General features: G+C 53.2%; 1 protein-coding gene across 1 annotated transcript in view; it reads left to right on the forward strand.

Moving 5' to 3' along the window:
• DNMT3A (DNA methyltransferase 3 alpha) overlaps window positions 1-26482 on the forward strand; it is a 98432-nt gene extending 71950 nt beyond the window's left edge. Inside the window, exons 7-23 of the mRNA XM_072770837.1 lie at window positions 12587-12802; window positions 13067-13225; window positions 13501-13608; window positions 13903-14059; window positions 14395-14544; window positions 14652-14696; window positions 15449-15528; window positions 16137-16249; window positions 16418-16601; window positions 16843-16927; window positions 18747-18892; window positions 19728-19818; window positions 20008-20156; window positions 21265-21350; window positions 23277-23346; window positions 24169-24287; window positions 25062-26482. Of these exons, the coding sequence (XP_072626938.1) occupies window positions 12587-12802; window positions 13067-13225; window positions 13501-13608; window positions 13903-14059; window positions 14395-14544; window positions 14652-14696; window positions 15449-15528; window positions 16137-16249; window positions 16418-16601; window positions 16843-16927; window positions 18747-18892; window positions 19728-19818; window positions 20008-20156; window positions 21265-21350; window positions 23277-23346; window positions 24169-24287; window positions 25062-25203 (2100 nt within the window). The 3' untranslated portion in view covers window positions 25204-26482. The remainder of the gene's footprint in view (window positions 1-12586; window positions 12803-13066; window positions 13226-13500; window positions 13609-13902; window positions 14060-14394; window positions 14545-14651; window positions 14697-15448; window positions 15529-16136; window positions 16250-16417; window positions 16602-16842; window positions 16928-18746; window positions 18893-19727; window positions 19819-20007; window positions 20157-21264; window positions 21351-23276; window positions 23347-24168; window positions 24288-25061) is intronic.
• Window positions 26483-26712: the final 230 nt, after the last annotated feature.

The following is a 26712-nucleotide window of genomic DNA, read 5'->3' on the forward strand; positions in this document are numbered from 1 at the left end:
GGAGGGGCAGGGACTTGGAGCTTCTGGGAGCAGCTGGCACCTGGGACCGCGAGGAATTCCGGAACCAAAGGAGTTCTGGAACCTATTAGAGAACCATTCAAGCCCTTTCCTCACCAGACTATGGAGCCCTTTCTAATTTCTGATCTCCGTGAAGTGTCTGGCCCTCCTGGCCTTCCACCTCTCAGTTTATACTCCTGGTACCGTGCCATGTGCGCATGAGTGTGCGTGTGTGATTTTTACCAATTTTCTTCCAACTTGCCATTTTTTAAATTACAACTCTTTACAGATGCCTTATGACTCTTCCTCTGTTCCTCTGTAGTCAGTAAACGGTGGGCAGTATAAATATTTTAATTTTTCACTTCCAACTCAGATGGATTGAAGAAAATAGGGATGAGACAGCTCAATGTCCTGTGTATTTGTATCTAGATGCTGTTTAAAGGGCAACTTTGTGGAGTAAACAAAAACCAGAAATGAGTTGGGCTTGCTCCATAAATAACGAAAATGCCATTAGAATTCAGTGTGTCTTAAAGGGCAGGTTGGTGTAATAATACTGCATCGAAGCTTCTGGGCAGTGCATTCAAAAGGCACATTCCTAGGCCCCTTTTGGAACCTATAGAAGCAGAATCTCTAGCGTGGTTCCTGAGAAAGCTGGTTTTCTAGCTAGCTTCCCAGATGATTCTGTGGCTTATTAGAAGTTTGAGAACCACCAAGCTTTGGATGATTCAGAGTAAACCAAACTTGGTACAAAAGTGATTTCTCAAAAGATGCATTTATTGTATCACCCACATCGTTGGGGCGGGGGGGGGGGGGGAGTGGGGGGGTGGGCGGGGTGTGTCTCTGTGCACTTTAGAATCACCTGGGAATTCCGTCTTGCTTTAACCGGCCCTGCCTGGGCCCTTCCTCGCGATTCATTACATTTGGAATTTAGTGATGGGCCCTGGCCCACGGAGTTTCTGAAGCACTCCAGGTGATTTCTAATGTACAGCCAGGGTGAGACTCTCTGATCTGGGAATAACTGAGCGAGAAAAGAAGTGCGAGTCTGAGGCGGAGCTAAGGAACTGTTTCCAAACATGGGGTGGGGGGAGAAGACCGGAAAGGACTTGGTACAGGAATTCAAATTTTCCCTTTGGGATGGAGATGGTAGGCGTTCCTGCTGTTTTCAGCAATAGTTTACCGCAATGCTAGTCTGCCGGGCTCCTCCTGGGGCTTCTCTTAGGACTCTGAAACTTGAGAGGGTCTGCATGCCTGAATCTGAATGGTGGTCCCTGAGGCCCCTCCCTTTGACCCCCAGGCCTGGAGCAGGGGTGGGGGAAGGGAAGTCAGTCTGTTTGGGTTTACCAGGTTCTTTTTGACCCATACCCCTCACACTTTTCTTTAGGTTCAGGTTTCTAAAGCCAAGTGACAACATGGACAAGTGCTCAGGCCACCTGGACATAGGGTTCTTTCCACTTCTCAAATGGTGCACCTCCCTGCCTTCCTTCGGTCCTCCCTGTAATATTCAGCAGACATTGGTGGTCCCATCAGACTGATCAGAAACCAGGAGCCAGAGAAGCTAGGCACCTACTGAAGCTAGTCCTGGCATCAGCTGTGATCCTCTGCTCAGGCTGAGACCTCACATCCCACTCCTTGTGTTGACCTGGCCAAGGCCCTGGGGACAGCAACATTGCCACCTGTACCCCTGCTCCCTGCCCAGACCCCGCCCTCTATTCTCTCTGAGGTAGAGCCCTGCACACCCAGCGGCTCTGATCTAGGGGATGAAAGTGATCCGGAGGAGAGAGCTGGCCTTGCAGGGAAGCCTTCCCCTTTTGGAGCGGACCTAGAGCTGTAGGGAAGGAGAAGGCAGATGGGTGTTTTGGAGCAGACCTGGAGCGGTAGGGAAGGAGAAGGCAGATGGGTGCAGTGAGGTCCAGGAGCCTCAAGGCTGCTCTGACGAATTGGGGCTTCCAGGCATACAGCATCAGGGAAGTGCAGCAGTGATTGGAGACAACGACAAGGTTGGGAGGAGTGAAGGCTGCTTGGGGTCCTGGTAGGGAGAAATGAGGCGAGGGGTCAGCCAGGAGGTGCCTCCTTGACCCTCTATCGCTCCCCAGTTCAGAAGAGTACATCTGAGTGTGTGGATTGTACAGCAGGCACCAGGGCTCCTCCTCCCTCCCGTTGTGCTTATGCCTCTCACCCCTGCCCTCCATCTGCTGGGGAGCCCAGGCAACTGCAGACACCCCTAAAGATCTGGCCTCTCTTGTCTGAAAACCCTGGGAGGTTGTGCTCACTCCTAGCTCAGCCCCTGTCACGCTCCCGTTCCTGCCCTTACTGATCTTGGTCTCTGATTTCCTTCAGCACACGGAGACAGCATCCCCACCACATAATTTACCATCTAATTGCATGCTGTCTTGGATGAGGGCTGTGGTTCCATGTGCGGTGGGTCTTGGGCACACAATTAGGCTGAGTAACAGAAGGGTGGAGGCCAGTCTCCCCCACCTCTGCAGTGTCCGCCCCCCTCCCCCCAGCTACTGCAGGTGGCTCAGGACTGCCAAGCTCCTGGATTCTGGGGTCCTGTCCGAGTGCCTTCCAGGCAGGCTTGGCTGTCGGCTCCCTGGGGAGTACAGCACAGCTCTGCTGTGGGCTTTTAGACTGGCGAGGGGGATGGGGCGTCCCAGCCCCCCGGCATTTGCTGAACGCCGCACCTCGGGCCCAAGTTTGGGAAGATGGCCCAGAGCCCAACCAGGCCAGCACACTGCAGGTTGCCATGGTGACCCTTTTGGTTTGCTTCCGAAGGAGGATAGTTTCTTTCAGCCCAGATCATCTGCCTGGACTGCCACCATGCTGTGCACCCTGGGAACCAGACTAGACTGCCCAGCCCCATTACCTCTGCTTTGTGCTACAGGGGATGGCTCGATGAGAGGCTCAGTTCTAAATCACAATCGAGGATCAGCAGATAGAGCGTGTTCTGGCTTGAAGGGGAGCAGGAGGGGAGCAGCCTCACCTCAGACACGTGCACTGGGGGAGCTCACCTCTGCATCTTCTTCTACCTACCCCTTCCTCTCTCCAGACCGCTTCCTCTTCAGTTAGTGGCTCTGACCCTTTGGGTGGGTTTCAGTTTCCTCATTTGTAACCGGGACAGCCAGGGCCTTTAGTGGTTTCCACACCTGGCAAGCATCAGCATTACCTAGGGAGGTTTTTGAACAGATTCCCCGGGCCTTGCCCCAAGCTTACTGATCTCCTCAGGGCCCAGAAATCTATATTTTTGAAAATCTCCTTGGGCGATCCTAATACAATTAAACCCAACCGACTTTGGGACTCTCCTGGCCAGAAGATCCACAGGGCCCTTGCAGGGAGAAAAGGAAGCTCTGCCCTGTGCTGAGGACCGACCAGCCTTGCTGGGTTCCCAGGAGCTTCTGAAGAGCCCCTTGCAGGTTACTCCTGTCAGGAAGTGGGTGTTTCCTGGTCACGCTGGCTAAGCCAAGACCAGGCCCCCACCTTTCCCCCACAGGAGAAGCCCAGAGACAGAGAATGACAGGAAGGGGGGGTAATGTTGCCATAACAACCAGCTCTAGGCAGAGGCCTCCCTTCCAGGGGCTGGTACTTCACCCCAGTAATGGTGGTTTCCATGGAGATGGGTTACTGAGGGACAGGGGGAACATTTGCCCCACTTAGAGCATTAGTCAGGAGCTGCCAGAAGACAGACCATCTCTAGGTGGGAGCCTTGGACCTCTGTCAACTTCAAGCTCCCCACCCCCCCAACTATGGCCTCTGCTCTCCAGGTGCAGGTCTGACACTCTCTCCTGCTTAGTTGCTCTCTCTGCGACTGGTCTCCCTAGCAACAAGTCCTGCTAACTCCTTGCTGTTGGCTCCGTGGCTATTTTTAGCTTCACTGCCAGCAGCCCAGTCCTGGTCATTTGCTTGCAACCTCCATATGGATTGCAGGGGAATATGCAAACAAAGATTCCCGGCCTCTCTGGGGGGCCCTAGGCCTGGACCTCTTAGCACCTATTAGAATTTTGCTCTGGAAAGTATCTGTCCCCAATTGGGAACTTGGGCAGTGGATTCCAGATGAGGCTCCCGAGACAATGTTGAATTCCGTTCCACAAACACTGTTTAAATCCTCTATAGCGTGCAAGGAGCTCCAGTCCACACTGCTTCCATAGGAAGCTAAGGTCCAGGCCCTGCCCTCTAGGAATTTTTAATCTTGTGGAGGAGAAAGATGAGTACACAATCGCCTTAGTGGGCAAATATTGGCAGGTGCTAAGAGAGAGGATTACAAGGTGCTATGGGAGTGAGGCGGAGGAGGGGCAGGGTCATTTTTCTGTGGGTGTAGGAGAGGGGGATGGGCCAGAGCAGCACTGTCCCACAGAACTTTCTGCAGCGATCAAAATGTTTTAAAGATCTGTGCCATCCAGGACAGTAGCCCTCAGCCACATGGGGCTCCTGGATACTTGGAAGGTGGCCAGAGCAACTGAGGAACTGAACTTTTAGTTAATTTTAATTAATTGAAATAGCACATGCTGTGAGTGGCTACCCTGTTGGACAGTTTGGGTCTAAAGAAACTTTCTTGGTGGAGGTGGACCAAGCCTGGAAGGATAGATAGGATTGGGGCTGGTGGGAGTTGCAGGGGAGGAGCAAGGAACAGCATGAGCAAAGGCACAGAGGCAGGGAAAGGGCATATTTTGGGAATAGCAAGTGGGTGGGCAGAGCGTGGGCTGCGTGATGTAAGTGCTGTGCAGATCGTGGGGGCCTTGAATGCCACGCAGAGTGTTGCCTGTAATCAGCAGGTAGTCAGAGTCTATTGCACAGCACAAAGGCTTTAGAGCTGTAGGCAGGAGAAGGGAAGGATCAGAAGAGACATCCATTTTGATCTCATGGCCTTTTGTGGGGATGAAGCCTCCTTGGCCTTGGGATGGCTGGGAAAGCTTATGTGGTAATAAATATATGCCGTGACTCCTCGATGTGGGGCTTTGCAGGTGGCTTCATAGGGATCATAGCTTCTCTGGTTTTGAGTAAAGGGACTCAGGTAGTTAAATATCCTGTTTGATAGAAGTCACATAACACCCCCCCCCCTCCTCCTTCCAGCACTGGATTTCATGTCAATGCAGACCAAAGAACACTGAACTTTGAGTTAATATCAGCCCAGCAGATACGGCATTCCCACCTTGACATGTGGGACTTACTGCTCTTGGCACGGGGTGGGTGCGGGGGTGCTCATGGCCTAGTAGTGCCTCATCTCAGTTCTTTGAGCTGGAAAGTCAGATTAACCACACTTACTGTGATCATGTTCTTCGGAAACACAGGAGAGCAACGTACACCAGGTTGTTAAACTTACCAATTTATTTATTTATTTTTAAGATTTCATTTATTTATTCATAGAGATGCAGAGAGAGAGAGAGAGGCAGAGACACAGGCAGAGGGAGAAGCAGGCTCCATGCAGAGAGCCTGACGTGGGACTCGATCCAGGGTCTCCAGATCACGCCCTGGGCTGCAGGCGGCGCTAAACCGCTGCACCACCAGGGCTGCCCAAACTTACCGATTTATAACAGGACCTGTCCTTGCTACACAGATCCTAATACTTGTCCTCTTGCCTTCTGGCAACTTATGGGTATCAGAGTCACTGGAAAAATGTAATTAAGATTAGAAGTTTGCTTGATGAATCCAGGGTCAGGGTGAAGAGTCAGGTATCCTCAAAAGAGGCTAAATCCCTGCTCTCTGCCTGTCATACAGGAAATGTGCCCTTTCTTTCAGGTCACTCTCTCTTTTGGGCATCCTGGATACTTCCTCTCCAACACTTCTTTTAGGCTCTTGACATCCACCAGCTCTTTTTTTCATCCAGGAGTTCCCCCCTTCCAATGTACTTCTATCACGTTTCTAAGAACCTGGCTCGTTTTACATAACCCTCCTATTTCAGGTTGACTATCTTTATCACAATCAAAAGACCTATCTCGGGGTGCCTGGCTGGCTCAGTTGGATTGATCTCAGGGTCGTAAGTTCAAGTCTCAACGTTAGATGTAGAAATTAGGGGATCCCTGGGTGGCTCAGCGGTTTAATGCCTGCCTTTGGCCCAGGGTGTGATCCTGGGGTCCTGGGATCTAGTCCCACGTCGGGCTCCCTGCAGGGAGCCTGCTTCTCCCTCTGCCTGTGTCTCTGCCCCTCTCTCTCTCATGAATAAATAAATAAAATATTTAAAAAAAATAGAGGTAGAAATTACTTTAAAAATAAATAAACTTAAAAAAAAAAAAAAGACCTAGCTCAGTAACCACCAGGAGGGTTGCTTTGGAAGGTCAAGGACATACATGACCTGAGGATCCTTGAAACCTGCCTTGGCTTTTTCCTGACATTTTGCTAAAGTCACCCCTTGTCCTAAATCTGAGGTCTCTTCTGTTTGGGGCCTGTCTCTGTCCACTGAGGATGAAGAAGACATGACTCTCTGAGTGACTCATGAAGGGAAGGGAACCTTTCCTGTCCACATAGCTACAGATAGAGGGATGGTGCCCGAGGTTGGCAATAGGACAACTTTGAGTTTGGGCTTTCTTTTGCTTAAATTGGGAGCTGTGTGGAAGAGGTAAAATTTGAGCTTAATTTTAGAAGATGAGAATAAGGAAATTTGGCAGCTGGAGGGAAAGACTAAAAGTGGGCCAAGAGAAAGTGAAACTGATGGCCTTGCTCCATTCTGACACCTTGAGTTCTGGCTGCACGCATAGGCATCATTAGCACCGTCTGAAGGAGTCTCAAGACCAAAGAGTATAGAGTCTAAGGTGTTATGGCCACGTAGTAATGGAAAAGGAGAGGTCAGAAAGGAGACAGAATGTCTTTAAAAAGAGCCAGCCAAGCCAGATCAGAAACTTCATTTTGAGATGAGGCCGGCCGGAGGGGGGGGGGGGGTATCCTAAAGTGGCCTCGTGTACAGGCCTTGAATGCTGAGGAGACATCAGTGAGAGATGAAGTGAAGGAAGTGCTATTGCATTCCTCAAAGGGTGAGAGCAGGCAAGAGGCACAAATTCAGGGCTTCTCATCTCTGCATGGGGCTCTTCTGAAAAATTGTACCAGATACCTTGATTGGGTTGAAAGATGGTTTGAGCAGAAGAGCTTGTGTTTTGTGGAATGGCTCCTTCTGCTGGCTGTATGGGTTCTGGGCCTCAGTTGGGGTGGGGAGAGGGAAGTTTGAACTCCCCAAGTATTATCTGGAGAAAGTCCTCTGATGTGGTGTCCTTCTCCCTCTTCAGGGCTTGCTTGCTCTGATGGCTCTCAGAAGGATGCTGAGCCCCAGGAGGGATGGGAGGGCTGTCCTTCACAGCACAGCTCTTGACCTCATTCTACCAGCATCATCATCATCGGTGCCAGCTGGTATGTTCCCAGCTGACTGTGGCTGGAAGCCAGGCACCTGGGGCATCATCTCTTTAAGAGATGCTGGTATTCCAGAGCCTGGGAGGGCAGATGTTATCACTTCTGTTTTGCAAACGAGAAAACTGACTTCTTGGGGTTAAGTGACTCCTTCAAGGTCATGGTAATGGAACCAGAACCCAAGTCCAGACCTTCCTAAAAGTGCTATTGGCTCAACAGCCCTCTGCTGCCCAGAGCAATTACCTTCAGTTTCTCTGCTCTTCCTTCCAATTTACTGTGCACATTGAAACCAGGCTGATCTTTCCAAAATATCCAGTCCATCTGGTATTCTCAGAGTCTGCGGTTAGTCTTCACTGCTATAGATTGTATCCATTGACCTCTTTCTCTGCACCCTTTAGACTTAGTTGTAGTGGGATGTGGCAGGTGGAGGTGGGCAAGGATTTTCTCTCACCTCAGTCTTCCATCTCTTATTTCCTTCCTATCTTACCTCATTCAAGATCTGATTCATCTTTGCTCTGCACTGCCCTCCTTAACCTCATTTATCATTCATACTGGCCACTTTTTGTTGGCTTTCAAGCCAACCAGGTCCATGGGGCTTGGTATTTGTGGTACAGTTATCTTCACAAATGTTTTTCAATGACCTTTTACTATCTCTCCAAGTCTAGTTGAATCTGTCAACTCTTTGATTGGCAGGGCCAGGAGGGTCTGCTGCTTTATCTGATGTGGGTGGAGACTGTGTGTATGTGCGCGCGCGCATGTATGTGAGAGAGTGTCTCCTTGAGGGGAGGGGCCTCTGCTGGGAGGAGGGAGCTTGAATTGGTGGAGGCTCTACCTGGAGGCTCCAGGAGAGGAATGTGGTCTTCTTGAGCTGCAGATGATTGTGCCCAGGAATGAGAAACTGCTGTCCTCCTAACTTAAGAGTGTGCCTTCCCCCCACCACCTGACACACAGAAAAATGGGACATTCAACACAGATCCTGAGTGACCTAGGGGACCCAGGGACTTGGCCAGGAAGAGGTTTTTCAAAGCCTGAACTCAAGGCACGCTTTTAAGGGACCCCTCTCTATCCACCTGTAGTATGAAGAGGAGAGCCCTCTCCCCAGCACTTGTTCTGGAGCGCTCCCAATTTCTGCAGGCGTCTTCTGTCCGCCTCTGTGTGCTTTGAGTTTTCCCTACAGCTTCCTGGGCCTCTACGCTCATCTGTAAGCTTTTTCTTGTTTTCTTTTTTTTTTTTTTTTTTTGGTTGTGCTTCCGAGAGACTGACTTTTAACAACTTTCTCCTGGCTCTCCCAGGCTGTCCGCAACCTCCTCTCTCCTTTGGCCGGCGCTCCTGGCCCGCTCCGCGCTCCCGGCTTACCTCCGCCGCTGCAGAGCAGCCCCTTCCCTCCCGGTCCCCTTCCCTACCTCCGCGGGCTCCCCGCCTCGCCCCACGGCGCCCCTCGGAGCTCGCGCAGAGTCTGGGCGGAGGGGGCGGGCGGGCCGGCCCGGAGGAGGGGGCGGCGCCGCCTCCGGCCCGGCCTGGGCGGGGTCCTGGGAACGGGCGGAGGCCCAGCCGCGCCCCCAGGCCCCGGCGGCGGCCCGCGCCCCTCGGACGGCAGAGAGGGGCTGGCCCACTGCCAGCGTCTGAGAGCCGGCCCCCTCCCCCGGCCCGCTCGCAGCCAACCAGGCACTCCAGCGGGGCCCACGTGACCTGGAGTTCTAGACAAAGAAAATGTTCAAGCCCTCCCCCCCGCCTCCCCCCTCCCCCTCTCCCTGGCCCCCTCCGCCCCCAGCCCCATCGCCCCCTTCCCCTCCCCCCAGACGGGCAGCTACTTACAGAGCTTCAGGGCCGGGGCTCACACCTGAGCCGGACCACAGAGGGGCTGCACCTGGCCTTATGGGTAGGTTCCTGGACGGAGCCCTGGGGAGGCTGGGGGCGGGGAGGCGGCAGGGGCCGGTGGGAGGATCTCTGGGCCGCTGCAGCCCTCTGGATTTGAGAAGAGTCAAAGTATGCCTCCCTGGCCCGCAGGAGCTGGCCGCTCTGCCTGGCCCGAGTTCTGGAGATGCTGAGTTAGTGCCGTCCCACCCACTCCCGCCTCAGGAGCCCCAAGCCCCCACTCCTCCCTGCGCTCAGGTGGGACCTGGCCCTGCAGGGGCCAGAAGAGCAGCCCCAGCGTGTGAACCTGGGGCAGGAGTCCCTGAAGGCTGGGGGGCAGGCCCTGGCCCAGGGGAGCTGGGCCACCAGGAGTTGGGCTGCAAGCAGCGCCTCTGGTGAGCTACCTGGCTGATGGCTCGTTGGCATTTGCTTGCTGACCAGTGCTCCTGGCTGGTGGACCATGCTGTCCTCGGGCCGTGCCAGCCTTGTGGCCTCTTGGGAGAGGGACAGTTTCCTCTCCCGCGTGTCCCTCGGAGCCACCGGGCAGACCAGCAGAGAGAAGTGGCGTTGGGTGGGAGGGAATGCTGTGACCCTGACAGGGGCAGTGGCACATCAGCGGGTGTCGCGGGGGGGGGGGGGGGGGCAGCCTGACGACGGCCTGTGATGGGAGAGGTGCCTGGGACAGCCTGGGATCCACTGCACCAGCGGGGAGTCCGCATGGGCGCCCAGACCTCTGACCTTTGGAACGGGAAGCAGCCCGAGCCCCAGAGGAAGGTGGAGGCGGGACAGCTGCCCAGGACGGTGGGACTGGTCAGGGAGGCCTTGCCTCTACTAGAGTGGAGTTACCAGTGGCTTTCCAGGCTGGGCAAACTCCAGACGAAGTGGCTTCCTTGAGCCGCAGTAGTGGGAGGGGGTGGTGTGGTGTCTTCCTTGGTCCTGCCCAATCTCTGGGCCTCTCTGGAGTAGGACCTTGTGAACTGGGGGTAGGAGCCTTTAGCCCAAATGCCAAAGCCCTGAGTTAACCCTTCTTTCTCCCATTGTTTGCCTGGGGAGGAGGGTGGGAGTGAGCGTGGAAAAAAGGCATTCCCACACTGCCCTAGGCAGACTATTCTAATGAGGCCCCTCCCCCACCCAGCCACCGTCTCTGCCACTTCTTCCCCTTTCCTCATGCCTCCTGCTGCTAACCCACCCCCCCTTCCTCCTTCCCCCACCCCTGCTGGCCTCGTCCCGATGGAGGCCCCCTTCCTCCTCCTCCGCCTGCCAAAACCCTGCTGGGTGCGTGTTCTCCTGCACCTAGTGGGTTGGGGGCGCTTAGCAGCCGTCAGCAGCAGCATCTGACAAGCTGGGGGAAGTTGTGGGGGAAGAATGATGTTCAGGAACTCACTGTGGAGGGGTTGAGAAGAGAGACAAAGGGGCTGTGGGGGAGTGACGAGGGTGGCATCAGGCACGACTCCCTTCTAGACCTGGGGGGGGGGGGCGCGCAGCAGCCACCCGCTGCTGCTTGCTGTGCAGGTGACTTCACCTTTCCTCAGAAGGCTCCTCCCGCCCTCTGCCACCTGTACCTGGTTGTGGTGAGGGGCCGTATCACCCCTGCAGCGGGGTCTTTGGGTCACCCATGCAAGCACCGTGGTCCAGATCAGTCATCCATGCCTGAATTTCAAGGAGGCGTGAGGCTTCTCTGTGAGCAAATCTGGGGTTTCAGTAGTGCTGCCACCACTGATTCCAGAAGAGGATGGGGTTGAGTGCACACCTAGGTGCATCTTCCTATGGGGGAGGGGGTGGTAGATAATTGATGGTAGGAAGGGGAGGGCAGGTGAGAGGCGGGAAGAGCAGTTGCTCTGCATTCTTCCACTGCTGGCATCCGGCTCATTTTCCCAGCTGTTTGTGGGCTGGGGGCAAAGGATGCATTAGCCCTTCTTAGAATACTGTTAGGGAAAAAACTAAGATTTCCATCTCCAGGGTTCAAGGACTCCACCAGAAGTAGGTTTGGTTGGTGGCCGGAGATAAAGACTGGAAGATTGAAACAAAATGAATCAACAACACAGTAGACCTTTGGGCTCAGCACAAAGGTTCTTAACCAGGGACTCTAGGGTTTGGGAGTCCATCAACAGCTTTGGAGAGTCCTTGGCATTCTTGATACTTAGATATGTCCGATTCTTAAACCAGTCAGAGAAGTTCAACAGAAATCCTTTAGATCAATTGCTTTTTTAGGTTGGAGCAACTCATGAGAAAGGACTGCTCCAGAATCAGCTGTTCAGTGAGTTGCAAGGCAAAGACCGGAATGTAGATGCTCCGACATCTAGCTTAGACTAGCTTCAAGCTCTTCTACTCCAAGTGCCTCTCCCATCCTCTTGTGTAGTCTTGAGGGTGGGCTTGCAGTCACAGTTCTAAACTCTCTGGGGAGTCCTATTGAAAGGCATGCTGAGGTTGGGAGGTTTTTCTCCGAAGGTGGTGGAAACAGGTGCAGAGCCTTAAAGTTTGAGTTCATGGGTCCCTCAGATTCAGTCTCTGGGGTGAGATTAGGTTGAATGGTTCTTAGAGCTAAGGATTTCATGCTCTGCTTTAGGGAATCCTGGAGCAGGTTTTGGGAAGGATGAGCGCCAGACAGTGAATGGATGGAGGCTGTCCAAATGGGAGCATGATTGGTTTTGGATTGTGAATTTCTCAGGATGGCAGAGAGGATGCGTGAACTGTAGTGTGTTCTCCATAAACCATTTTTGAAAGAATAAATGCATTGATGGATCTGAAAGGTGTGTGTAGAAAGAAGCGATGAATCTGATAATGTACGTTTGATAGGATCCTAAGATTCCAGAATAGCGTGGGAGCAGGCAAGCTCTGACAGGGCTTGCCTTGGTGTTCAAGCAGAGGGGGACGCAGAGCAGTGATTTCATGATCGTAGACATCACGACAAAACTAGATTTGTGGTCTGGAAGCCAAGACCAGGAATAGAAGGGGTAGATTGCCCAGGAAAATATTAAAAAAAAAAAAAAAAAAGACAAGAGGATCCAGTTCGTGATTGGGAAGTAGGATAGAAGAGGACGGAGCAAGGATCTGTGCTTGAGCTAAGGCGTGCAATGACTATTTGAATAGAATAAATCTTCCATGTCAGAGGGTGGACAACTGATGATGTTGACTGAAGGAGAAGGATTTCGTGAGAGGCACAAAAGAAGGTTGGAAAACAGCCAAATGACTTGAGTTTACCAACCCACCTCAGATTTTCCCATTTTTTTCTGTGGCAAGCCAATCGAGTTGCTGAGCAAAGAACTCTTCTTGCCCTTGACCTCCCTGTCACTGTCTCCAGACCACAAAGAGGTTGATAAGAGCCCCCCTCCCACCCCTCCCAGTATCAAGTGGCCGTGCTAATACCTGGAGAGGTCAAGGTAACTTCTGTTCCTTGTTTCTCCAGGCTGAGAAGAAAGCCAAGGTGATAGCAGTAATGAATGCTGTGGAAGAAAACCAGGGGTCTGGCGAATCTCAGAAGGTGGAAGAGGCCAGCCCTCCTGCAGTGCAGCAGCCCACCGACCCTGCATCCCCCACTGTGGCCACCACACCTGAGCCCGTGGGGGCAGATGCTGGGGACAAGAACACCACCAAAGCAGCCGACGATGAGCCAGAGTACGAGGTGAGCGGCTCGCTTCTTCACCTGCCTCGGCCAGCTCTTTCCTGGGTCCTTCCACTGCCAGCTCTTCCCGTCCTGCTCTCCTCTCTCCACCTGACCCCAGGCCTCTTCGTCTCCCCAGTCTTGCTCTGTCCTGGTCGGTTCAGATGGAACTCCCTCCTGGCTGTCCTGACCCTCAGATGCCCAGGGCTGGGGTTGCCACGGGGGGATCAGGGTGGCAGGGCCTCGTGACCACCACGTAATGACTTCTGCTCCTTGGGGCTCCAGGACGGCCGGGGCTTTGGCATTGGGGAGCTGGTGTGGGGGAAACTTCGGGGCTTCTCCTGGTGGCCAGGCCGCATTGTGTCTTGGTGGATGACGGGCCGGAGCCGAGCAGCTGAAGGCACCCGCTGGGTCATGTGGTTTGGAGACGGCAAGTTCTCGGTGGTGAGTTGTGGGATTTGGTGGGAGCCTCAGGGAGGGATGGGTCTTGGTCCTCGGGCCTGTGGTTTTGGGCTGGGGGCTCTATCTGGAACTGGGGTGGGAGAGGTGGGCTCTGCCCGCTCCCACTCAACACGGGTGACTGGAAGATTACTTATCAACCTACCTGGTTCTCTCAAGGGCAGAGGCTGAGTCTTAAGGCCCCAGTACCTGCCCATTGCCAGGCACATGGTAGGGACTTGCTGGGTTTGGCAGGAGGAGAAACATGGCTGGTTCTCTAGGTGTGTGTTGAGAAGTTGATGCCGCTGAGCTCCTTCTGCAGTGCTTTCCACCAAGCCACCTACAACAAGCAGCCCATGTACCGAAAAGCCATCTATGAGGTCCTGCAGGTGAGTGCCCCTCCACGGCGAGGAGGCTGAGGCAGCAGGGACTCCTGGTTAGTCTGGCAGCAGGAGTTAAAAGCAGAGGTTAGGCCTGCCTGGGCAAAGGGTCTACCTGCAGGCCCTTGTGACTCCCTTTTGTCCCCCCACCCTCCACCTCCATCACTCGCCCCTTTCTGCACTCCCCTCCTCTGAAGTTCTCCTGTGACCCTCCCCTACCCCTTCTACCAGCTCTTTCCCCAGGCCACCTCTGCTGTCCTCCAGCCTGTCCTCACACCCTCCCCCATACATGTTGCTCTCCAGGTGGCCAGTAGCCGCGCGGGGAAGTTGTTCCCGGCGTGCCACGACAGCGATGAGAGCGACACTGCCAAGGCTGTGGAGGTGCAGAACAAACAGATGATCGAGTGGGCTCTTGGAGGGTTCCAGCCTTCTGGCCCCAAGGGCCTGGAGCCACCCGAAGGTAAATGCAGGTGCCCAGGCTAGCCTTCTGGGACCCCTGCCAGCCAGGCAGCTCCATGCCAGGGTTGGGAAGGCCCTGCTTAGAGCTGCCAACTCTTCGGTCGAGTGGCCCAGGGGGAGTGGCTACAAACTCCCTTTCCCTGGGGTCAGGATAGGGGCATTGCTGCTCTGGGGCTCAGAATAAGCTGCTCCCGTTGGCTTGTTGGCACTGGAGAGCTGGGAGCTAGAACAATTTGGGGAGCAAGTGGCACGCCTTTGTAGGCAGAATAGAGGAGGGGAGGGAGCTGGCACTGCTTGTCAACGGCCATGATCATGTCCCCTGCTTTCCCTCTCCAGAAGAGAAGAACCCCTACAAAGAAGTTTACACAGACATGTGGGTCGAACCCGAGGCAGCTGCCTATGCACCACCCCCACCAGCCAAAAAGCCCCGAAAGAGCACAACTGAGAAGCCCAAGGTCAAGGAGATCATTGATGAACGCACAAGAGGTAGTTGGCCTGGCTCTGGAGAGAGAGGCTCGGCGAGGCTGGCATTCAGAGGAGCGGGCATGGCCCCCTCAGCCCCCTCTGATGCTGGGCTCTCCTCCCCTCCGCAGAGCGGCTGGTGTACGAAGTGCGGCAGAAGTGCCGGAACATCGAGGGTAAGTCCTGATGGGCCTAGACCTCCTGGGGAGTCCATAGTCTGTCGCCCCCAGGTCCGGCCGCAGGGCTTGCTTCCTAGTGTGGTGTGCCTGGTGCAGAATAACATAAGTGCTTAGAAAGGTTTGAACATCACGGGACCTTGGCACCCAGTGAGAGCGTCTATCCTGCTTATGCCACCAACCCCACCCTGCTTTGCACACACAGCTGTCTTCCTGGGGCTGCCATCTTACTTTCCTACCAGTGGCACGGGCTGGTCGTTAGGGTATGGGAACTCCAGTGCGTCAGAGAAGGGTGCCCTCTTCTTGGATTTGCTTGAACTCATGACCTCTGGCTTTCTTTCATCCAGTGGTCTCTAGAGCATCTCCCATCTGTCTCCCTTGGCCTAGTCTGTCTGGCTCGGGGCCCTCAGGGCTGGCAGAGATGGGGGCAGGGCATAAGACTTAAGTACTGGCCAGGGACAATCTCCAGTCACCCAGGGTCCAGGCCCTCTTCTCATAGGCAGGTTCTTGTCCTCGAATTACTGCCTTTCCTGGATGGGTGGCATTGCTGCCCTGAGAGCTGAGTGGGCATCGAGATTGGGGCCATGATGCCTCCCTGTTGCATGGGGTACCCTCCCAGACTCCGGTCTGCCTTCTTTTTTGGGCTGCTGCCCCGGCACACCCTTTTCTTGTGGCTTTTCTGGAGCTGAGCATTGGCCCCAAGGTGGGAAGGGGCCCTTCAAAGACATTCACTCTTTCTCTACTCTTTCCAGACATTTGTATCTCTTGTGGGAGCCTCAACGTTACCCTGGAACACCCTCTCTTTGTCGGAGGAATGTGCCAAAACTGTAAGGTAGGGGTACATCCAGCAGGGACGTGGTTGAAGGCAGCCCTCAGTCCCCGGTTGTCTGCACCTTCTCAGCTCTTTGGTCTTGTAGTCGTCTAAAGTAGCTGCCATGCTGACACCATGGTTTGCTCTGGACACAGTCCTGATAAAACAGACCCTTGGGCTTCAGAGTGTTCGACAGTGTTATCTGTCCTCCCCAAGGAGGGGAAGATTCTTTCTCCCTCCAGAGCCCATTTGGGTCCCCAGATATTGGCTCATGTGTCACAGTCCCTAGTATGGGATAGTAGGGTGGAGGGAGGGTAGAGAGTGGCTGACAAGTGGGTGGGTTGCCGTGTCCTTGGGGCCCCACGAGAAAAGCCCAGGGCTGTAACAAGGAGCAAGGGGGTGCCGCCCCCTCCTTGGCCTTGCCCTTGTCCTTCCCATGCACTGCTGTGGGTTGCGAGACCTGCTAGCCTCTTCCCAGGTCCGTGGTTCAAGAGGTTGGCAGGCTCGTGTCTGCAAGAACGAGTTGAGGTTCCAAGGTGAGGGCCCCGAGGCTGGGTTCAAAGCCTGCCTTTGCCCTGACCATGCTGCCTGTAGCCTGGTGGTCTCTGACCCTCTGCCCCGCCCTCTAGAACTGCTTCCTGGAGTGCGCATACCAGTACGATGATGATGGCTACCAGTCCTACTGCACCATTTGCTGTGGGGGGCGCGAGGTGCTCATGTGTGGGAACAATAACTGCTGCAGGTGAGGGTCCCTCCTCACCATTCCCTCCCCTCCCCTCCCCTCCCCTCCCCTCCCCTCCCTGGCTAACACCTCCCACCCCTCCCTGGCCCACCCTGTAGCGGCCCCCTCCCCAGCCAGGCTCTGTCTGGGGCTGAGAGGCCCCCCCCGCCACACTGGGCTTCCTTCCAGGTGCTTTTGTGTGGAGTGTGTGGATCTCTTAGTGGGGCCGGGGGCCGCCCAGGCAGCCATCAAGGAGGACCCCTGGAACTGCTACATGTGTGGGCACAAGGGCACCTACGGGCTACTGCGGCGGCGGGACGACTGGCCCTCACGGCTCCAGATGTTCTTCGCCAATAACCACGACCAGGAATTTGTGAGTGCTGGGCCTGGGGTGCCTCTTCTCACCTCCTCCCTGCTGGAGCCAGAGGGCAGGCTCAGACCTGGCAGGAGCATCTCATGGGGCCCCGGGCGACAGGCAGAAGCACCTGTGCCACTTGCAGGGGTGTGGGTTCAGAAGGCCACAGTGGGCCTAGTCGGCCGGGAGGGCCAGCCCTGGGTGCAGACCTGCAATGTACTCTCAGGCGTTCACCTGGCCTGTTGTGCTTGCTGCCTAGGACCCTCCGAAGGTTTACCCGCCTGTCCCAGCCGAGAAGAGGAAGCCCATCCGGGTGCTGTCTCTATTTGATGGAATTGCTACAGGTGAGTGTGTGGCACACCCGGAGCCCCACCCCGGGATGGGGGAGCTCCACTTGAGGAATCACCTATGTTTTAACTCTGGCAAAGCAGAATGCTAGTTAACATTACAGCTGTTAAAGTATTACCCCGCAGAGACTTTTTTTGTGTTCAGTGAGAAGTACAGTCAGTGGTCAACCACCATGTCTGGTGGGCACATTTCTCAGTGGGGGAGGCGCTCCAGCAGAGGACAGGGTGATTGCTAGTCAGAGGTTATTGAAGATTTTCACAAAGCCTCAAAAGGACAGACTCGGCGACCAAAACGAAAACATAGGCAGCGTTCTATGTATGATGACTGTAAGTCATGGTAAAAAAAAAAAACAAACAAAAACAAAAAAAAGATCAACAAGAGAGTTTAAATAATATTTAAATCACCCATAAATCTATAATTAGCATTTTGGTGTATATCTTCTTCTATTTTTTTTTTCAGTGCACATATGTGTATGTGTTTTTAGAATCCTACGTAGATAGAAAAATAAAATGAAAGGATAGTAAAATGCACACTGTGTTGTAACTCGCCTTTTTATTTGATATCGTGACTGCTTTTTCATGTTAATATGGAACTATATCCTTTATTTGTGAATGCTGCATCAGATTCCACTGGGTGAAAGTACCATAATTTAACTAACCCTCTGTTGGGTTGTTTACTATTTTTTCTCTATTATGAGCAGCCTGTGACAAGCATCGTTACACACACATCATTATATACGTAAACCATTCTCTTGTAGGGAGTGCTGGGCACCCTTAGGAAGTTTGTTTTATGTGGTTCTTGACCTTGCCAGAGAACCCTCCCAAAAGGTGTTACTGACACACAATCATCCCTCTGCCGTGCCCCCAGGCCAGCCCATGGCTTCTCCATTCTTAAGAAAGGAATAACCCTCCTTAGAACTTGTGTCTTCACGTGACCAAAGGGAGACGGCTGGGACATGGTGGCGTCCCAGGCCAGATGTTTATGTTCTGTTCTCAGCTCAGCGTTGATATTCTATAAACCTAGAGAAGTTAATTTACAGCCTTGGTTTCCCCTGCCAGAACCTTAAGGCCCACATAAACCACACCACACCCCAAGAGGCTATAAAAGCTCCTTCGTGGAGGGGGATCTGTGGGTACAGTGGAAATGGTGCTGCTGTACCCGGTTTCTCCAGAAACTCTCAGGGTCTGTTCTAATGGTTTCCTTGCCCTCAATTCAGCAAACATTTGTGAAGCCATCATGGTAAGGAAGTGAGTGTAGTTCGCTCAGGAGGAAAACACGGATGAGCTCCTTCTCTGTCTGAAGAGCATTTGCCACCCAAGAGAAGGGCTGAAGTAGAAATACCCACCGTTCTGATGAGTTGGAGAGCTATACAAAGTGCTGGGGGGTCTCCAGAGGAGGGGGGTTGCTTCCAGGGGGCTGCAGGGTGTGGGGGAGTGGGGGTGATGAAACGTTTTTTAGAGCAGGTGGCATTTGTGTTGAGTCTTGGAGGATGGGTGGAATCACAGCAGGAGGCCATAGCTGGTGGGGGGTGAGGAAGGAACAGTCAGGTAGGATGTAGGAACAACAAAGGCCACCCAAAAAGTTACCTGCTGTTCTCTCCGATTCCAGAAACCACCTCTTGTTTGGTCTTGACGGCCTTCTAAGTAGATCAAAGTAGGCATAAAATAGGATCCAGGAGGATCCTGCAGCTTCCTAGGCAGGGTGGGGCTCAAGGCTGTTGCTGGCCCACGTGTCCAGCTGACTAGAGAGCCCCCTGCGAAGACCAGGATGCTGGCAAGCAGCCCCAGTGACCGTGCCTTCTGCTGGCTGGCACAGGGCTTCTGGTGCTGAAGGACTTGGGGATTCAGGTGGACCGCTACATCGCCTCCGAGGTGTGCGAGGACTCCATCACGGTGGGCATGGTACGGCACCAGGGGAAGATCATGTACGTCGGGGACGTCCGCAGCGTCACGCAGAAGCATGTATGTCCGTGTAGTGGGACCCGCCCCACCTCCTCTGCGTTCCTTGCACTTTGCTCCTGAGGGCGGCAGTAGCCACCTTGCATTTCGCTTACCTGCTCTTTTCCTTTCTCCCCCCAATCCCCACCCCGGTCTTACCTCCTCTGCCATGTTCCCTGTCTGGAGAGGAAAATGAGCAAATCCAAATGGGAACCGGGAGCAGGCCCAGGATTTAGGCCCTAGCTGCCTCCTGGCTAGCTGCAGGGCCTTTGTAGCACGGTGCTTCAGTTCCCATTTTCTCGATACTTTGGGCAACAGCTTTACCAGCCTCCATTTCGGCAGGGGGTAGGAGATGGCTTTGGCAGGGTCTTGCCCAGATGACCCTTTGCCTTTCCAGTTATCTGTGTCTACCCCTGTAATTGCAGGCCCTCAGGGATGACCAAGGGCTTTTGGAGGGTGTTCAGGTGGCCCGAGCACCCTGCCCAAAGTGCACAGAGCACAAAGTACCTTCACATGCAGCTGCTTAGCCCGGACCGCCTTCCCTCTAAGTGGCTGCTTTTTCTGTTGGGAGCACACTGTTCCCCTGCTGGCCTCAGAAATGATCCAGTTGGATCCCTTCACTTTGTTTCAGAAACTGAACTCAGCCTCAGTGACTTGTCCATGGCGCTGTGTGTGTGTGTGTGTGTGTGTGTGTGTGTGTAGTATGTACATCCGAGTGTATATAGTGGGCATACCAAGCAGCTGGGTCTCCTTTCTCCCATGTCAAAGTACTTTTATGCCGAATCCACAGATAATTTCCTTCGTCCTTTCTGCCTCTGTCCCCGGACATCAGGCCATCCCGTTACCTTTATCCTCCCAGATCCAGGAGTGGGGCCCGTTCGATCTGGTGATTGGGGGCAGTCCTTGCAATGATCTCTCCATCGTCAATCCTGCCCGTAAAGGACTCTACGGTAGGTGCCGCGCTCACCCCTCCACCTTCTGAGCTGGTGCTTCCGCACATAGGTTTCCTCCTTGGATATTTCTGCCCTGGGACGGCTACTCCCGACGACCCTGTCCTCCCTTGCCCTCCCTGTGCCCGAGCCACACCACTGTCTCATGCAGACAGCCCCAGCTGATGGCTTTCTCTTCCGACCTCTCAGAGGGCACTGGCCGGCTCTTCTTTGAGTTCTACCGCCTGCTGCATGATGCGCGGCCCAAGGAGGGAGATGACCGCCCCTTCTTCTGGCTCTTTGAGAATGTGGTGGCCATGGGCGTTAGTGACAAGAGGGACATCTCGCGATTTCTCGAGGTATAGCCAGCAACCTTGGTTTGGCCAGCTCTCTAATGGCTTCTACCTTGGGCTGCTGCTTTATCCCTGTCTCATCTGCATTGTGGAGCTGGGGACTGGTGACTTCTGCTTTGCAAGGGGCCTGTTTGGGAAGCTCAGGGCTTCCCGGTTAGACAGGGAGGAAACACTGATAGAGGATGCCCCTGGAAAGAACCTCGTGGTCTGACTCTGAGAGGTAGTATGTGGGTGTGGGCCTCAGGGCTGGAAGGGCTTCACCATTCCCAAGTAGGGTGGGGTGCCAGACTCCTAGAGTTTGGGGTTCTATGTGGTGTTTCACTGGGGGAAATCTTCGAGATGGCCAAATCCGTTTTCCCTGACCAGAATGGCTTGCCCTTGTTCCCCTGGCACCATGACAGATGCTCTATGGCACTTAGGAAGTTAAAAAAAAAAAAAGATGGCTTACCTGGATTTATTCCCCATGATATGGGTCCCTTGTCAGTGCTGAGCCGGGTTGGAACCACACACAGAAGGTCTCTGTGGCCAGATGCATTCTCGGTTGCTGGGAGGGCGGGGAGATGGTCTGGGAGCTCAAGACTGTGATCCAGAATCATGGGGTCAGTAATCCCTCAAGCTGATGTTCTTAAAATGCAAACAAACGTATATTTGGCTTGTAATCTGGACATAGAGCAAACATGTCCATACTCATTGGAACTTCCCTGCTCAGAGCCTCTGGGTCAGCTAGAGCTACATAGTCCAGTAGGGTAGCCATCAGCCCTGTGTGGTATTTGAGTTAACATTAAAATTCCTCAGTCGCTCTAGCCTCATTTCAAGTACTCATTAGCCACCTGCAGCTACTCCGTTGAACAGTGCAGACAAAAAACATTTCTATCATCACAGAATATTCAGTTAGACTACAGTGCTCTAGAATGTTCTAATGAGAGCATGTGGAATATGGCTGGATTCCATTCTGGCTTTTCCTGGAGGCTTCAGGCAGTCCCACTGCGTGGCTTCCTGAGAGAAAGGAAAAAGCAAGTACCTTTCAGCCTGTAAGGCTCTCAACTAGCAAAATTTCCTGGCATAATCTGCTATTCCTTTATTTCTGATCTTTAATCTTTCTCCTGTTTTATAGTCCAACCCTGTGATGATTGATGCCAAAGAAGTGTCAGCTGCACACAGGGCCCGCTACTTCTGGGGGAACCTTCCTGGTATGAACAGGTTGGTGAGAGTGCCCGGGCCAGGGGTGGCTGCGGGTTGGTGTCTGCAGGCAGCTCGGCCCAAGGAGGAGGAGGTCACTGAGTGAGCCCTCTTGGGCATACCTTCCCCTGCTGACCAGCTTGCTGCTCTACCATGTTCTTCTCTGTTTCCTTCTCCTTGAGGGAGAACGGGAGTCAGGGTGTAGAAAATACTTGCCTGAGAAACCAGTAGCTAGGGGTCGAAATAGGAGAATCACTGTGCTGCTGAGTTACATAGTTGGTTCTCCTGCACTGGTGATGTATCTAGAATCCGCTTGTCCTTAGTCTCCAGAGGTAAGCTGTGGAGGGTGGAGTTGGGGTGGGGAAGAGCAGTGCCCACAGCTGGGCCACACCTGCTCCAGGAGAGGGAATCTCGAAGTAGCTCCATGCAGCTCAGAGGGTCCCACTTTGCTTACTATCCACGCACTTTGTTGGCTTCAGATCCTTTGTTGGAAAGATGTTCTTTGCTTCGATTACACAGGTAGAGATGTTAATGTCCAGGAATGAAGAGAAGGATTTCTTCAGTGTAATAGTTGGATTTTAAAAAGGCCTATGAGGAGAAAGGAATTCTGGTTGAACATTAGCAGTTCAAGAGTAGAGTCAGGTCCACCCTATCTAAATATCTGTGATGCAGCACAATATTTTCCAGAATGTTCTAAGAGTGGATTGTCACCCTTGCTTATATCTATAAATCGTTAACATCATGTAATCTGGCCTCAGCCTTCTGTCCCCCTTAGCCATTAGCATGAAGTTGTAGGAACATCCCCAGTCTCCTATCCGTTTGGCAAAGCTCCTATGTTTTATGAGGGCTTATTGATGGGAAGGAGACTTGTCTGTGGGAGGGTTGACCTGCAGACCATTTAGTGCCTCCTCCTAAGTTCCCAAGCTGTAGGTGTGTTCTGAAAGTAGACTGGGTCATGTAGTCCAGTATTTCATGGAGCCACGAACTCTGTGTCTCTTCCCAGATCTGGGTCCTATGGGATTGTTCTCCCCTCCTTCTTCCAACTCTAAAATTCCAGAACCCTGAACTTCGAGGGGGAGCAGAGGTGCCGTGTGGGTCCACCTAGAATGTGTGTGTGCATAAATGGGGTGGAGGCTGGAGGTGTGCACTTTGGCCTGGGGTCCCTGTGGGCCCCATGCTGAGATGGTAGACTTGTGTGAAATGTCAGAAAAGGTCAGCGCCAAAGGTGATGTTCAGTGATATGCTCTGCCCTCCAAAAGGTGACATGTTCAGTGTCACAGAGTTTTAGTCTTCTGGGAACTGCAGAAGTGAAGGTACACGCTTTGATGAATTTCATCTAGTGTGCACACCCATGCAACCCTCACCATTGTCAAGACACAGAACATTTGGTTACCCCCCAAAGCTTGCTTTGTGGTGGATACCTTTTTTTCTTTTTTAAGATTTTAATTTATTAATTAATTAGCATAGGAGTTGGGGGGAGGGGCAGAGGGAGAGGGACAAGCAGACTCCCTGCTGAGCGCTGACACTCCCTCCCTCAATAATGCGGGGCCTGATTGAGATCATGACCTGAGCCAAGGTCAGATGCTCAACTGACTGAGCCACCAAGGCGCCCCCGTGAAAGGTATTTTTAGAACTCAGTGTATTTTAAGATGACTGGCACAAAAGTAATTGGGTTTTCCTTTTTCTGGGCAGGCATTATCTGCTTATCTATAGATTGAGACCACTGTGGAATTTCCCTTTAAGGATTAACGCTTGGTGGACTGCCCGTAGACGGCTGCAGTGTGTGTGCATATGTTCTGGGGGAGTTTGAAGGGGTCATGATGTGTGTGGGGGTGATGACGGTCCTCTCACCTCTCCGTGTGAGTCCTGGCTGCTGGGCCAGCACCGCCACGCGCATCCCTGTTGCTCTCCTGGTCTCTGTCGTTATCTTCTCTTTCTGCCTCCTAGGCCGTTGGCATCCACTGTGAATGATAAGCTGGAGCTGCAGGAGTGTCTGGAGCACGGCAGGATAGCCAAGGTTAGCCCCGGCGCCAAAGCCCTGTGCTGGGGGGTAGGGAGAAGGGGAGAGATGGCAGGATGAGCCAGTGTGCTCCCCAGGGCAGTGTCTGCAGCTAGTGCAGAGAAGGCAGTTTAGGAGGTGGCACGGGGTCACACACCCAGTCGGCCAGAGGGGAGGACCCAGGGGACAGCCTGAAGGGCAAGGAGAGAGACCAGAAATCCTTCCTGGCCTTCAGCCCATCCTCGCTGAGCTCGCCTGCTGGTCCTGTGGGACGCAGACACTTCAGAAGTCTTTGCCAAGGTCCCTAGATCTCCTAGGGCTCTTAAATCTTTTGGCCAGGACCTATTGCACGAGCCTTCAGGATGGCGTGTTCTCCTGTGATGTGGAAGCTGCACTTCTCTCTGGAGAAATCTCCCGGAGTGAGTGTACCAGGCGTCAGGTTCCATGAGGTCAGGCGCCAGCATCCGGGACTGCTGGCACCCCAGAGATGTCTGTCAGGAGCCCCTCAGTGATTTGGCATCCTTTTTGCCTGCAATTCGCTACACCTGTGCAAGAACCCATTCTTAGAAGACTTAGGAAGTTCAGTGGCTCGAGCTGCTACCTCTCAAGTCCTCGGCCAGTGGGACCAGACTAAGGATAGCCGGGTGACCTCAAAGTGGAAAGAAGAGCAGGGCAGTGGGATCTGCGGAGGCTCACACTGGGGTCTGACCCGGCCACCTGGATGGACCAGGCCTTGTCAGTGTTTGACTCTCCCGTCCTGGCAAGTGCCTGGTGCACGTGTTATAGACGCATGGCCAGCGAGTGAGTGCTCATTCCTCTTTTCCTCTCCTCGTCTTCTAGTTCAGCAAAGTGAGGACCATTACTACTAGGTCGAACTCCATAAAGCAGGGCAAAGACCAGCATTTCCCCGTCTTCATGAATGAGAAAGAGGACATCTTATGGTGCACTGAAATGGAAAGGTAGTACCCGAGGCCACGTGCTTGTGTCCTGGGGTGCGTGGCGCGTGGTGATTGCTGCCTCTGAGGGAAGAATCGCTGCCCCTTTGGGCTGGGCTTGTAGTTTCCACAGATGCCACTTGAGCATTTCCCAACACAGCAGGTTCCTGGAGGGGAGGGGGTGGGCAGACGCTCCTGTGCATTGTAAGGCCGGGCCCAGGGTCACAGGGGTCTAGGAAACCCGTTCAGGGGGCCATGGCTCCCAGGGGTCCTGCTAAACCTCCAGGAAACAGTGCAACCCCAGGAGCTTCCTCCACTCTCACTACTCGTTTTGGGGACTTTGCAAACCAGGATGGCACAGGACCAGGCAGGCTACATGGCCTCACGTCCTGACTGGGTATAAACTAATCGCCTGGGCTAGACGGCCTCCTCGCCCCCAGTGTAGTCGCAGTTTAGCCGAAGTGACCCTTTACACGCACACCCGGAGCAAACGGAAGGCTGAAGCTTCTCCAGCCAGGCAGCAGCACGGCTCCTTGGTCAAGTATTTGCTCTCGGGGGAAGGTACTAGGGAGGTGTGTTTATTACCGACAGACTCTGGATCTGTTTTTCCCCAAATGCTAACTTTGTTTCTGCTGTGTGGCCACTCCCGGTCAGCGGGTGTCTTCTCCCTTCAGATGCACGGCAAGTGGCAGGGGGCCCGGGTTGTGATGGGTGACAAAAGACGGAAGATGCAGCCGGGTCGCACCCGTCCACGATCACCGCCCCCAACCCCCTGCCCTTTCTGCCTTTTCTCCCCAGGGTGTTTGGCTTCCCTGTCCACTATACCGATGTCTCCAACATGAGCCGCTTGGCGAGGCAGAGACTGCTGGGCCGGTCGTGGAGCGTGCCGGTCATCCGCCACCTCTTCGCTCCGCTGAAGGAATATTTTGCTTGTGTGTAAGGGACATGAGGGCAGACTGAGGTAGTGACACAAAGTTAAACAAAAAAAAAAAAAGACACAAAACACCAACAACATGAGGATGGAGAGAAGTATCAGCACCCAGAAGAGAAAAAGGAAATTTAAAACAAAAACCAGAGGCGGAAGTACCGGAGGGCTTTGCCTTGCACAAAGGGTTGGACGTCATCTCCTGATTTTTCAATGTTAATCTTCAGTCCTATTTAAAAACAAAACCAAGCTCCCTCCCATCTCTCCCCCCCCCCCCTTTTTTTTGGTCAAACCTTTTGTTTTCTACTCTTTTCAGAGGGGTTTTCTGTTCGTTTGGGTTTTTGTTTCTTGCTGTGATTGAAACAAGAGGGTTTATTGCAGCAAAAACCAGTAACAGGAAATAGTAACAATACCTTGCAGAGGAAGGACAGGAGAAAAAAAAAGGAAATTCTACAGAAATCTATATATTGGAGATTTTTTTTTTTTAACTATATATCTTTTTTTGTTGTTGTCTCTAGCCTGATCAGATAGGAGCACAAGCAGGGGGCGGAAAATAGTGACGCTCAGCGGCAGAATTTCCTTCCAGCCGCTGAGCTGTCTTGCCAGCACCATTCCTGGTCATGCAGAACAGAGCCCAACGAGCAGCAGGGAGACAGATCACACAAGACCCTTTTATACAGTATTTCAGGTGCCTACCACACAGGAAACCTTGAAGAAAATCAGTTTCTAGAAGCCGCTGTTACCTCTTGTTTACAGTTTATATATATATGATAGATATGAGATATATATATAAAAGGTACTGTTAACTACTGTACAACCTGACTTCATAATGGTGCTTTAAAACAGCGAGATGAGTAAAAACATCAGCTTCCACGTTGCCTTATGTGCAAAGGGTTTTAACGTTGGATGGAGAAGGGAGGCAGCTTGAAGGTGAATCGTTGCCATGGCGGGCTTTCCCCCTGGTGTTTAACAAGGCGAAGGAGGAGAATTCGGGACCCACGTACTCCCACTTCTCCCTGCCAAAAACAGGGGTGAGACGGGGTGGGCCGGACCGTGGAGGGCTGAGAGTGGGATTCATCCAGGCTCACGCAATAACCTTTCGATTTTTTTTTTTTTTTTCCAAAAAAAAGGAGACTCCCTCGGCAAGATGGCAGGATAAAGGGGTCTTCATTCCCAATTTCTCACATTAGCCGATTCGAGGGCTCCTTGTGGTGGGATCAGAAATTATCCAGAGTGTGGGAAAGTGACCGTTAAAAACCCCACCTGGAGCAAATAAAAAAACATACAAAACGTACTGGTGCTTTCCTGTCTAAGTCGCCTTTTGTGTGTTCTTTTATGAGGCCCTCACCATCCACCCTCTGTGCACAAGGCGGCTTCCGGCCCCTGGAATGTGATGTTTTTGGTCATCTCCAAAGGCTGCAGTTTTATACTGGGAGGCTGATGACACCTTTTGTTATAATTATTCTTATGGTTCTGGTTATAATTATGTTTGTTTTCAGATTTTCTTTAAGAAAACAAAAACCC

This window comes from Canis lupus, chromosome 12 (genome assembly GCF_048164855.1).
Source record: "Canis lupus baileyi chromosome 12, mCanLup2.hap1, whole genome shotgun sequence".
NCBI lineage: Eukaryota > Metazoa > Chordata > Mammalia > Carnivora > Canidae > Canis > Canis lupus.